At 34.7% G+C, this 14,075-nt stretch overlaps 1 protein-coding gene across 1 annotated transcript in view; it reads left to right on the top strand.

The window, feature by feature from the left end:
* The window catches only part of ADAMTS20 (ADAM metallopeptidase with thrombospondin type 1 motif 20), a 212,665-nt gene that overhangs the window by 47,171 nt on the left and 151,419 nt on the right, over positions 1–14,075 (top strand). Inside the window, exons 4-6 of the mRNA XM_023182839.2 lie at positions 2,328–2,587; positions 11,866–11,949; positions 12,488–12,612. Coding sequence (XP_023038607.1) covers positions 2,328–2,587; positions 11,866–11,949; positions 12,488–12,612 — 469 coding nt within the window. The remainder of the gene's footprint in view (positions 1–2,327; positions 2,588–11,865; positions 11,950–12,487; positions 12,613–14,075) is intronic.

Here is a 14,075-nt window from a genome sequence, read left to right as displayed (position 1 = left end):
TAAGCTTTATGAGGTGCTATTTGCTCCTCAGTATCTAAATGTTTCCTGATATGCATTAGGCATGCAATAAATGTTTCCTTTAAATTAACAAATAAATCAAAGCATAAATATTTATCTTTTCCTTGATTGAGATATCTATATATCAGGTATATCTGGGATCTCCTCTAGGGTCCAGTAATTGATCAAGGATATTTTAGTGGGCAAGTCACTTCAGGAGAAAATGGCAGGAAAAAGTTTTAGGACTGCACAATTTGTCAAATTTCCAGAATTTCCCACTAGGATAAATTTTAAAACCTAGGAACATAGCAATATTAAAAGCTAGATGTTTTTAGGAATTAGAAAAAGAAGTTCATAGACACTTTTCAAAAGAACACATACATGTAGCCAACAAACATATGAAGAAATGCCCAACATCACTAATCATCAGAGAAATGCACATCAGAACCATGATGAGATACCATCTCACACCAGTCAGAATGGCCATTACCAAAAAATAAACAAATAATAGATGCTAATGAGGTTGTGGAGAAAGAGGAATGCTTACACACTGCTGGTGGGAGTGTAAATTAGCTCAGCCATTGTGCAAAGCAGTGTGGTAATTCCTCAAAGAACTAAAAACAGAATTACCATTCATCCCAGCAGTCCCATTATGGGGCATATACCTAAAGGAATATAAATTATTCTATAAACACACATGCATGTGTATGTTCACTGCAGCACTATTTAAAGTAACAAAGACATGGAACCAACCTAAATGCCCATTCGTGGTAGACTAGATAAAGAAAATGGTGGTACATATATACCATGGAATATTATGCAGTCATAAAAAGAACAAGATCATGTTCTTTTCAACAACATGGATGGAGCTAGAGACCATTATCCTTAGCAAACTAATGCAGGAACGGAAAACCAAATACTGCATGTTCTCACTTGCATGTGGGAGCTAAATAACAAGAGTACATAGACACAACAAGTAAAAGACACCTGGGCCTACTTGAGGGTGGAGGGTGGGAGGAGGGAGAGGATCAGAAAAAACAAATATTGGATAACATGCTTAGTACCTGGGTAACTAAATAATCTATGCGCCAAACTCCCATGACATGAGTTTATGTGCAGAACAAACCTGCACATGTACCCCGAACCTAAAATAAAAGTTAAATAGAAAAAAAAAAGAATAAGACAAATAAAATTTTTTATATTAATTAAAAAAAAATTCATCTGTGGAAACTTAATGTCTAAAGTGGTCCATTTCTTTCTTACAGCCATAAGATAACATTCGTGCTTAAAATGAATTATTTTAATAATAATGAAATATGTTTTTATATTTATACCTAATTCTTATAATACAGCCATGTCTTGGTTATTGATTACTTTGGTATTGATTATTTGGCTTATAAACTATCCAGGACCTTGATTTCTTCTCACTTGACTCCTTTGGTCCACTTTTCTATTGAAAATACCACCACTAAACAATTGGCAGAAAAATTAGCCAAGAAAAAGAGGAAGAAGTAAAGAGGAAAGGAGAGGAACAAAATGAAGGGGAGAGAAATAGGACAAGCACCTGTGCAGCCTATGAATTTTTTTCCATTAGGACAATTAATTAAGATTTAAATGCATAGGCATAAATGTGTAAGTTTCATAAGTGCATAGGACTCTAATGAATAGTACTGCACTGTAATAATCTTTAATGATCAATTATTTTTCATGCAGTATTTATATATAAGCAAACATAATAAATCAGGTATTTTATATAATCAAATGTTAAAAAATTTATAGCAACATTTGCCTTTCTGGAGTCAATAGATTCACCCACATATTGTTATTTTGCTTAATTTTCTGTTGTTCTTGGTGCTTTTCACATGTAAAGAAAGTTTGTTTTGTTCTATATTTTATAAAGTTTCACCCTACAAAATGTTACTACTCTGTAAGGAGATTAAATGTCATTGTTGACTTGAAAACCTAATTTACATACTGAGAAAAACATAAGAAGTCCTGGATATTTTTATTTTCTACTTGGTAGTTAATAAATACTTTTGAATTTATTAACTACTTGGTAGTTAATAAATACTTATGACTTAGATCCAATTTCTTGTTGGTAAAATCTAAGAAAATGTGAACTTTTGCAAACTTTTTATTACTATAGAAAGCAATCTTCATGGTAATGCTGTACAATACTATTTTAAATAATAATTTCTCTTTGTCCTTTTATTTTCATGTTGGGAACAGATATGTAAGTATTAAATAATTTTGGCTATTCTATTTTTTGCGATATTTTTGGTCACATCCAATTTAGTGGTTCTACATTATATCCTTTTTTTTCTCCCTAGAAAGTCAAATAAAGGAAACCAGTTTACCCTTTCATTACTACAGAAACATGAATGAAGATCTTAATGTAATGAAAGAAAGAGTTTTAGGACACCCATCAAAAAATGTACCATTGAAAGATGAAAGAAGTCAGTTACATTCCAGGAAAAAACGTCTTATATCATATCCAAGATACGTTGAAATTATGGTTACAGCTGATGCTAAAGTGGTTTCTGCTCATGGATCGAATTTGCAAAACTATATACTGACTCTAATGTCAATTGTAAGTAAACTTAATGTGACTTTTATATTTCCTAAAATGTTTAGCTTAATGAAATTTTAAATGTCTAATTAAAAAAATTTTTTCCAAACTTTTTTGTTTTGTATCTAAGTTTAAGCCAAAAATAAGATTTCATTGAAGTTTAGTTTAGATAGAAGTATAGCAAGTATCCTATTCTGTTACTTGGACACCTTTCTAAAACATTTAAAAATCCACAAAACCACTTATAGAAAATGCTTGAATTATTCTTTACTTCATCACATGAATGGCTTCTGCCCTCTAGTGACAGGAACTGTCCTAGTTCCATTGATCTTTTGCTCTTTGAATCTGAATTTTAAAACCTCACCCTATTTCTGCGCAGAGGGGAGAAGATACTTTTTTTATTATGACTATATTCTCCAAATCAGAAATCTGGACACCTAACATCTTAAGATATACATGTATTTATGGTGATAAAGGGATAGGCTATTACTTATAGAACTGTCCTAACAAATTTGGAATATAAGATCACAATAACTCTCAGGGTCCTTGATCTGATGTTAATACCTTTGTCAAGCAGTGGTAGTTTTAGTATCCATAGAACTGTATTCTAGAGCTGGTGAAGGGTGCCAATTCTGTGTGAGTGGAATCACCCTTCATCCTTACGTGTGTGTGTGTGTGAGAGTATGTGTGTGTGAGTGTGTGTGTGTGTGTGTGTATCTCCCGCCACCACCCTGGGACATTCCTGAATTAGACCTGTTATTTTAGAGTAATCACTAAGGGTAGCCATTTTCATGCTAGTTTAGTTGATGAATTATTGTCCAGGCGTGGTGGCTTACGCTCGTAATCCCACACTTTGGGAGGCTGAGGCGGGAGGATCACCTGAGGTCAGAAGTTCGAGACCAGCCTAGCCAACATAGTGAAACCTCATCTCTACTAAAAATACAAAAAATTAGCCAGGTGTGGTGGTGGGTGCTTATAATCCCAGCTACTCGGGAGGCTGTGGCAGGAGAATTGCTTGAACCTGGGAGGCAGAGGTTGCAGTGAGCTGAGATCATGCCATTGCACTCCAGCCTGGGCAACAAGAGTGAAACTACAATTAAAAAAAAAAAAAAAGAATTACATAGCCACCTATTTATAGATTCAGGGTATTTAGAACATATCTCATGACTGGAAGTACTTCTATTCACATATAGGGAATTCAGGCTCACTTAGTTGAAAAGACTTAGCCAGTGCATATCTATAGGACATTGTAAATTTCTGTTAGCTAGATATTCCCAGTTTATTGTGACACGAAGATCATAAGATACAATAATGTTTCTAAAATATGACATTTTACCTTAAATTCTTATTGTTATACCATAGTCTATGTTGCCTAAACACAGTATCTGATACTGTGGGTACTCAATAAATAGTTACTGAAAGTATGAATGGAAACATGGTTAAAGTATTACTAAAAGTAATATTGTTTTTCAGAATTCAGTGCATTGTGATAAATAAAAACAGAGATATATAAAATAATTTTTTGAAATTGTGTAAAATTGACCCTTATTTTGTTTACTTCAATTGAATTTTTGTAAATGATAACAGAAGTATAGATAGAAATTTATCCTAATTACTTTTTTTTTTTACTTCTGAATTTGAAGTAAAATTACCTACATGTATTACCTAGATGTATAATTATCTAAATGTTAGTATGACAAACTCTAAATTATGAAGGGATTCTAATGAAAACTATGATGTGGAGGATGTCAATTGTTATGTACAAGATTGTATCAGTTATATGGAACACTGGGATATACTTTGCAATAGAAAATGGTTAAAGGAGATGGCATTCATTAAGAAAGTTGGGGCTGGGCTTGGTGGCTCACGCCTGTAATCCCACCACTCTGAGGGGCCGAGGCAGGCAGATTACCTGAAGTTAGGAGTTCAAGACCAGCCTGGCCAACATGGTGAAACCATACCTCTACTAAAAATACAAAAATTAGCCAGGCCTGGTAGCACATGCCTGTAAGCCCAGCTACTCGGGAGGCTGAGGCCGGAGAATCACTTGAGCCCAGGAGACGGAGGTTGCAGTGAACTGAGATCGTGCCACTGTACTCCAGTCTGGCTGACAGAGTGAGACTCTGTCTCAAAATAAATAAATAAATAAATAAATAAATAAATAAATAAATAAGGAAAGAAAGTTGAGTGGGAGAGATACTGAAGGTAAATGTTAGATCTGATAGATTTTTAAAACATGGTAAATGACAGATAACTATTGTCAGTGCTTTGGGCATACTGACTAGAAGGAATAAAGGAATAAACACAGGACTAATTTTGGAATAGTTTCATGCATTTTTGGTGACATCACCACCCTCAGAAAGGTTTTGTTATCTACATTTTTCATAAAAATCAGTATTGGCCAGTCACCATGGCTCACGCCTGTTATCCCAGCACTTTGCGAAGCCAAGGCGAGTGGATCACGAGGTCAAGAGATCAAGACCATCCTGGTCAACATGGTGAACCCCATCTCTACTAAACGCACAAAAATTAGCTGGACATGGTGGCGTGTGCCTATAATTCCAGCTACTTGGGAGGCTGAGGCAGGAGAATCGCTTGAACCTGGGAGGCGGAGGTTGCAATGAGCTGAGATTGTGCCACTGCACTCTAGCCTGGTGACACAGCAAGACTCCATCTCAAAAACAAACAAACAAAAATCAGTATCATCACTGTTAGAAGATATTGTGACACACTTTGAGATAACTACAGTTGTCCATGGAAAGTTTAAAGCCGGAGTTAACTGAAGGGAATGCAGACAGACCTTTTGACTTCATGGAAAGCAAATCTTCATTGAAACAATGCTTGAAACAACAGATCAATGCATGTACTTCTCATTTTCTGGATTTTTAGGCCTACTAGAAGGAGAGCAGCTTTCTGTTGAAGACAGAATTTTTATAGACACAGTCATCTGGTTTGTGTTAAGCTTTTATTCTCAGGGAGATAGATGCAGCAGAATTGAGGAGGAGGTGTGCATTCCAAATAAAGTGGGGTAGGAGGAAAAATTAAGGAGGGTAAGTCTCCCTTTTGAGATACTTAGAGTTTTTGTATATGCTTTCTTTCTTCCTAAGTAACCAAATTTTAGATGACTTCTAAGCTACCTGGGTTTAGTGCTTTTCTTCTCTCTCACTGAAAGACTGTTCAAATGAGGACACGGGAAAATTAGTAGAGCCTATGGTTCTATATACAAATTGTTGCTTTTTTATTGGCTAAAAAACAGTGAGCACAACTATATTTATGGTTGCAAAAATATTAAAGGTGAAAGGGAACTTAAGAGAAAGAGTGACAAACTCTCCCTGTTTTACCTGGAACTAGCTCAGTTTTGGTATTGAGTCTCATGTTCTTGGAAACCCTTTAGTTCTGCGCAAACTGGGACTGTTGATCACACTATGTAGAGATCAAATCTAGTCCAACTTGTTTTATTGCTACTTGTTAAGTCCATTTCAAAAACCGCTTTAAAGAGGTAAGAGAAATGCTATTTGCACATAAGTGTCCACAGATATTTCCAGTTTAGGAAGGAGCTGTTCAGGTTTTGCCTATTTTTTCCAGTTTTTAGAAGGCACTAACTGCGTTTATTCAAACACACACGTGGATTATTGGTGATATTCTGATCACGGTAATTTAGGAAAAGGTCAAGACAATGTGACATAGGCTTGGTATACAATAAAGACAAGTTCAAAGTGATGAAAAAGATTTTTTGTCTGTTGAGCTCCAGATATAATGGGGGAAATAAGGAAATGCTTTCAGGATTAAGCAAATGGGTTATATACACAACTTACATTATCTATCCTTACTCATCCTGCACAAAGTAAACAACTGTGCTGTCTTCTTAAACTTTTTCTTTGCTTTCAACAATTTAACGAAATATCTGAGTGCAGTGATATTGAAATAAAGAATGTGACTTAATTCACTTTTTAGTTGCACTTAACGTTGTCAGAGTAGACTAGAGACCCTTCTTACTCAAAGGGTTTCTGGAATTAACATTAAAATTAGTGGGGAAGGCCGGGCGCGGTGGCTCACGCCTGTAATCCCAGCACTTTGGGAGGCCGAGGTGGGCAGATCACAAGGTCAGGAGATCGAGATCATCCTGACTAACACGGTGAAACCCCGTCTCTACTAAAAAATACAAAAAAATTAGCTGGGCGTGATGGCGGGTGCCTGTAGTCCCAGCTGCTCGGGAGGCTGAGGCAGGAGAATGGCGTGAACCCGGGAGGCGGAGCTTGCAGTGAGCTGAGATTGCGCCACTGCACTCCAGCCGGGGCGACAGAGGGAGACTCTGTCTCAAAAAACAAACAAACAAACAAAAAATTAGTGGGGAAGAACACACTTGTGATGTATAATATATCTAGTGAAATAGTGTTTGTGTTAAATGAGCAGAGATACTCAGCTGCCATTCTAAAATCTTTATCCTTAGGGAATTTGGGTGACAACACCAGGTTAAAATGGCATTTATATATGCATTATCAAGCTACTCAAATGTATGTAAACTAGAGCAACTTTTTCTTCAGTATATTTATTTTGATACTCAATTTATTATTTAATAGACCTTAAATATTTACTAAGTATTAAAAGACTTCCACACTTCATTGTGTTTCTAAAGGTTTTGACTCTATAATATTCACCCTCTTGCAGATTTAATAATGTAAATTTAAGGAGCATCACGTAATCCTCAATAATTAACCCTTTCATTAAAATATGGTTACTAGTATTAGAGGCATGTATCAACTAAAAACCCTCATTTGCATTACATTGACTTTATACCCTTACTTTCAATTTTGTTGGTTGTTTTTACTGATGTTATTAGGATGGGGAAGATTTTTAACTACATTACAATAAAAACTAATGATATGCTTTCATACTTGAGGTATAACCATTTATATTATTTTTCCATTCAATTTATTGCTTTGCATATTCTTAATTATTTGCACATATTTGCTCTGTATGTATGTAGAATTTCATCATTTTCAATTTAAAAATGAAAAGATCTTTCCGATGAAGTTAAGAGTAATGATCTTTGTAAACATTTGTTTGTCAAAATCAGTTTTTTATAGATGACTTTGTACTTCTTAATGAGAGTGGCCTATGAACATACCGTTTATGAATGTTTGCTAAAGCTCTATCTAGAAATTATTTTCAAAATGGTTGGTAAGTTAATGGTGATAGCAATTTGTTTCATGCTTTGTATGAACTATATTTTGCCTAGAATTTTCTTAAAGATTTCAACAATACAATTCATACCATTTCTTCTTCACCTTTCATTAAATATCCATGAAATAATAATATTTACTATTTTATGAAACCTATAAAGAAGTAAGAACTACTTATGCGAAGAAAACTAACATTTAAAGAATAAAAGATTAAATACATTTTAAGTAGGTCAATAAAAATTCTAATACATGGCACTCTAAAATGTAGTGATTAAGGTAATATATTAAAAATATTAAATGGCTTTTAGAATAGGATGATACATTAGAAATCTGGTCTGGTGTTTCCTAAAGTGTAGTCTATGGAATGGAATATTAGTCCTGTGATATGCTCCATGGGGGGCAGTGGGGAGCTAAGGACTGTGGTCATATAGTTGCATGAAATGCTGTATATAATATCTCTGTGTCACAGATTTAATATATATCTGTGTGTGTGTGTGTGTGTGTTAGCCTATTCAAGATTCCATGAAGGTATCTAATTATTTTAGCTCATTTTTCAAACTGTGGAATGATTTTGTTCTTTAAAACAAATGTCTTGCACAACTCTTCCCCAGCAGCACCTGGTTAATATTAATCCAATATGCAAGGGCATTGTGACCACAAGGGTACCCAGTGCCTCTACATGGATATTACGGACATTAAGACAAAAAAAAAAAAAAAAGAATAAACCCATTTTCCAGGGTTGAACAACTAACTTGTAGCTACTAATAGAGCTAGAACTAAAGCCCAGGTCTGCTGACTGCCTAGGGCTTCTCTGAGGCCATGGGCAAGTGACCATAACAGGATAATACCAGTGGCCAGGGGATGTGTTGCAGCAGGGTTTTGAAATGTCTTGAAATGTTTTTACCAAGAACTAATTGGTTCAGAATGCTGAATAAAGATCAGATAAAGTAGTCAGTGCTCTAAAGCCAGACTGTACAGTACAGAATGAAAATTGGGTTCTCTTTGCTACCAGCTGCCGGATCTTCAGTGTCTTACTTAACTTCTCTGTATCTTACTGTTCTTATCTGTAAAATGGACACTATAGTAGCTCCTATCTCATAAGATTTGTTGTGATAATTAAATGAATTAATACATTTAAACTTGAACACATCTGGCACACAATAAACATTGAATAAATATTTTATGTATCATTTAATATTTACTCATTTATTATTTATAGCAAACATAGTATTCTATCATCAAGGAAGTCTAATTTGGGGTGGTGGTTTTAGGAATGAGAGAAGTGCATTGTACACACTGCTTCAAAAATTCTCTGAGTACCAAATGGGCCTTGTGGCTATTCATTGCTTGAATCACAATTTAGCTTTATTGAATAGAGTCATTCAATAACAGTACCTTCAAACATCTAAATATAGTTAAAGGTATACATATATTCTACATGAGCACTTAAATTATAAAGGTCAGTAAAATAATAAGAGATACAATTAGAAAAAATGAGCATGATGACATTCTTAATTATTTAATGAAATATACTATTTTAGTGTAAAAGCAAAATATCATCTCCAGGACTTTCTTTGGGGGAAGTAAAAATTATGTAAATCAAACTGTCTGTTTTCGTATCTTTTACTCCCAGAGGACTGTGAATTAAGGGCAGAGATTATGCCTTGTTTAGCTCTGTATATTTAGTAAGCAACACAGGGTTTGATGGGCAGTAGATATTCAGTAAGTACTAAAAGAGATACTAAAACAATCATGCTTTTGGATACTTTGCTTCCAATTTAGACATACTGTGATAATTAACTTGAAACGTATGTACTAGAACTAATATTATGAATATCTATATCTATAGCTGTATTATGCCTTTTCTTCTGAAAAAGCTTTATAAGTAGCAATAAGAGTAATAGCCACTGTGATTGATCCCTATGATCCTGGCCCTAATCTAAATACTATTTGCATACCATCTCATTTAATCCTTATAGTAGCCTAGAAGTAGGTTTTATCAAATAGCTGTTAGAATTGGAACCTGTGTCTCTTTGCCTTAAATAACTATATTTTATAGCCACTATCCACCTTGCATAGCAATAGTTTGCATTATCTTTTCCCTAGTATTACATTTAAGGATATTTTGCTGTAGTAATATATTTTAAATTATACAGTCAGAATATTGGGACATTTTTTCCAAATTCTAGCTTGCAGATTTATCACTTTTAAATAAACGTGCAGCATCTGTTTCCTTCCAAAATTGGAAATATTTTTGTGGTTATGTATTTTATAGCTGATACTATAACATCCAGATTTTCATTCATAGTCAACATACTTGGGACAATGGATATAGTAGTTAGCCGTGTAGACACTTCATAGTGCATATGCTCTTTTTTCTTGGACTACTGGATATGCATATTATTCTGAGACACAGAAGCCTTCACAGCTGTTTTTCATTTATAGGGGAAAAAGAGCTTTTATAAATCCCTTTGAGGTGTATCTTTTACCTTGTAATTTGGCTTAGAAAAGCATCCATTTTTAAACTGACAGGATCAAGCATAACACCAAAATCATAATTACAGGTGTGCTTTTTTTCCCCCCATGGTAGATGTATTTTAAAACATTGCATGTAAAATGAATATTTATAAATTCAACTGTAAATTCACAGCTCCTATTTTAAAGTGAGAAATACTGCATTGCTAACAGACCTGCTTGAATTTGCCAATCAGCTGACCATCCCTGTCTTAACTTACTGTCAACCTCGCTGGGGCTACCTCCACTCTTGCCAAAACATGCTACTACCAGAGCCAAAGTCATCACTATAGGTTCAGATGACAAACCTGTAAATATTTGAGACTGCACAGCCATAACAGTAGTACAGATGCTGGACTATGTATTTATGCTCATGCTGACCCTACAGTGTCAGCAGCTCTAAAGATGCTTTTGGCTCTAGTTCTGGTAGTAGTCCATTTGGTACAAGAGGCATTGACAGCAGTCATGTTATATGTTGTGGTGAAGCAGCTTTGACTGATAGAGTGAGGGCTCCGGTAGTGATACTTCTAACAAACTGTAAGCTCCACAAGGTCAGGGCCTTTGTTCTCTTCCCCATATCTGCTTCTGTAGCCAACAAAGCAAGGAGTAGATACTGAACATTTATTTATTAAACAAATGAGGGAAGTAGCACACCCTGGAGCAATTGCTGCTTTGACTTAGGCAGTGGCCAACAAGAAGGTGATCTAGGGTTTAGAAGCAGTTTTCATTGCACAGGTAGCCCAGATCCAGAGTGGGATATGTCTCTAATTAACTACCAGGCAGTGGCATTGGCCATGAAAGATGCTCCTACTGCAGTGGCAACCTCTATAATAGCTACAAGGAGAGGATATGAATTAGCGAATGCAATGGCACCTTGATCATGAATCATCAGTGAGCCCATGCAGAGCCCATCCAGAGTGCCTAACATTCTCCAATCCTGGAAAACTGAGGACCAGGTTGCGACTCATGACCTCTTCTAGGGCTGTTTATATGATTCTAGATGGATTTGTCTCTATGGATTCTGGTAATGCTAAACTTTAAAAATAATAATCATATTTGGAGTTGGAAATATACAACTGTGGCTGAAAGATTAGGTGAACTATCAGAAAAGAATAGGTAAAACTTACATATTTTTATGGAATATTGTAGTCATGTCAATTGTGGATTATGACACAGAATGAAGTGAATTTCTTGCTGAATCATCCATAACAGCAGTTCCAAAGTCTAACGTGTTCAGAACACTTGAGATCTTGTTAAAGTGCAGACCGTGAATCATCAATCCAGGGTAGGGCCTGAGATTCTGTTTCATATCAGCTCTAGGTTATGTGAATGCTGCTGATCCATGGATCAGTCTCAGTAGCAAGGTTTAAGATACTCAAATTTTGAGAATCTTTAAGATGCCTAGGTCTCAGTCCTGCAGATTCTGATTTCTTTGGTAAGGGACGTGGTCTGAACGTGAGGATTTGTTAAAGCACTCTAAGAGATTCCAAGATTCCTACATGCAGTGCAATTGGAGAATTGATACTCTGTGACTGATTTCAACTTACTTTTGAGAAGAAATATTCATTTTAAACAACTAATCCTACATTTTTTTACATGCAGGTTGCAACAATCTACAAAGATCCAAGTATTGGAAGTTTTATACACATAGTAGTGGTAAAATTAGTTATGATTCACCATGAGGAGGTAAGAAACAGGTCTAAAATTAGTAACCTTAGTTGTAGTAAGTTTTTAGTGACAATACATAGAGATTATGGAACTCTTATTAGAAATGAGATATTTTTAAAGTTTGCTTTAAAGACTTGTTTTGAAAATGAATGAGATTACCCTTATGTGTTGTGATGGAAATAAAATAGAATGACAGCAGTGTTTAACTGAGCAAAGGAAGTAACAAAAATGAATAAACAAGTCAAAAATAAAAGATTAAAAACCTTAGTATTCATTTTTATAATCCTAATATCAGAGGATTTAAAATATAGTAGTTTTTAAAAGTTTTTCCTAAATATTGGATGGTTATATTAAGAAGATCTAATTAAATTCAGTTTTGATCACGTTTTAGATATTGCTAAAATATGTTGTAGTTAATATATGAAGAAAAGATGCTGTCACTCCTTCATTTGCCTGTGAGAATGCTATTTGATAAATTGTGCAGATGCTGATAAACTTGGAAGGAAAAGAGGACATTAATATTTTGATACAGTATTGCATTGCTTATTTTGCATAGGAAGGGCCAGTCATTAATTTTGATGGTGCTGCCACATTAAATAACTTTTGTTCATGGCAACAAACTCAGAATGACGTTGATGATGTTCACCCTTCCCACCATGACGCTGCTATTCTTATCACTAGGTATGATTATAGAAATAATCTTTCCCATACAATCCTTTATTCTTCCCTCCTGCATGACTGATACTTCTTCTTAATTCTTTGTTAATAATACACAGAAGTGTTCTATGAGAATTTGTACTACAAAAGAAACTATCAAATAAAAGCATTCTTTTGTTCTTTCAAACCAGAATACTAGTTAGTTCTCTAGGAAATTAGCAATGTCAGGTTGCTGAGTAATGGTTTGATCTAAACAAAACAATTTCCTAACGATATTAGTGACAGAATGAGAGAATTAAGAAATTAACAGTTATGGAACTGAGAGGAGGTTTTGTTCATTCCCTTCTTGGTATTTCAGTTGCTTGGAAAGAACAACTTTCTTCTTTCGTTTGTCCACTTTTTGGACTCCCTTTGCTTTTAAAAATCTATTTATCTGTTCCTTGTTTTGATGCTTAATGCCTGCCTTAATTGCCAAACTACCTTTGCTAGGGTTGTTCTCAAACCTACTTATTTATATGAAAAACAGTTTCTGCTATTATAAAATTATTATTCATTTTACAAGGAATACTATACATTGTTAATTCATACGTTTGTTTCAGCAACAGTGATACTACCAGAATATATAAATCCTAGGTTTGATATTTGTTTGACTAACCAAAGAAATCCTTTATTTAGGCATCAAACTCAAATAAATCTCAGCTTTCTGGAATTCTAAAACGAAAAGCTTTAGCCTATGTAAAATAGCTAACATGTAGTTCATGTACAGTTATGTGTTGCTTAATGATGGGGACACATTCCAAGAAATGCATCATTAGGTGATTTAGTCTTTATGCAAACATAATAGAGTGTACTTATGCAAACCTGGATGGTTTAGCCTATTAGACACCTAGGCAATATGGTATAGCCTAGTGGTCCTAGGCTACAAACCTATACAGCATGTTACTGTACTGAATACTACAGGAATTTGTAACACAATGGTAAGCATTTGTGTATCTAAACTTATCTAAACATAGAAAAGGTACAGTGTAAATATGGTATTATGATCTTATAGGACCGATGTCATATATGCAGTCTATTGTTGACTGAAACATGTTATGCAGTGCATGACTGTACTTTAATCTCTTTTCAAAACCAAAGCAGAATTGATTTAATTTTATGCATAGTATTATATTATATATAGTCCATGGTTCTTCCTTGGATTGTAGTTAGAAGCCAAGCAGGAGAGATTGGAAATAGCAGATTAACTATGGGAGGAAGAAAGGGCTATGAGAAAGAGGTGATTAGAAAGGAGACACAAGGACTGTCAAATTGAATGGCCATGGACTAAGTAACGCAGAAGCAAAAAAAATTAAGCAACTTGATAACATCTGAGAACACCATTATTTTGCATGAGAGAATGATAACTGAAGTTCGTGATGACATTGAATCATCATGAGGGTAAATTATATTACATATACTGTGTAAGTTAAAAGCAGAGACATTAAAAA

Source organism: Piliocolobus tephrosceles, chromosome 10 (assembly GCF_002776525.5).
Source record: "Piliocolobus tephrosceles isolate RC106 chromosome 10, ASM277652v3, whole genome shotgun sequence".
Classification (NCBI taxonomy): Eukaryota; Metazoa; Chordata; class Mammalia; order Primates; family Cercopithecidae; genus Piliocolobus; species Piliocolobus tephrosceles.
The sequence above is the reverse complement of the archived record's forward strand: the minus strand, read 5'-3'. Positions and strand labels throughout refer to the sequence as shown.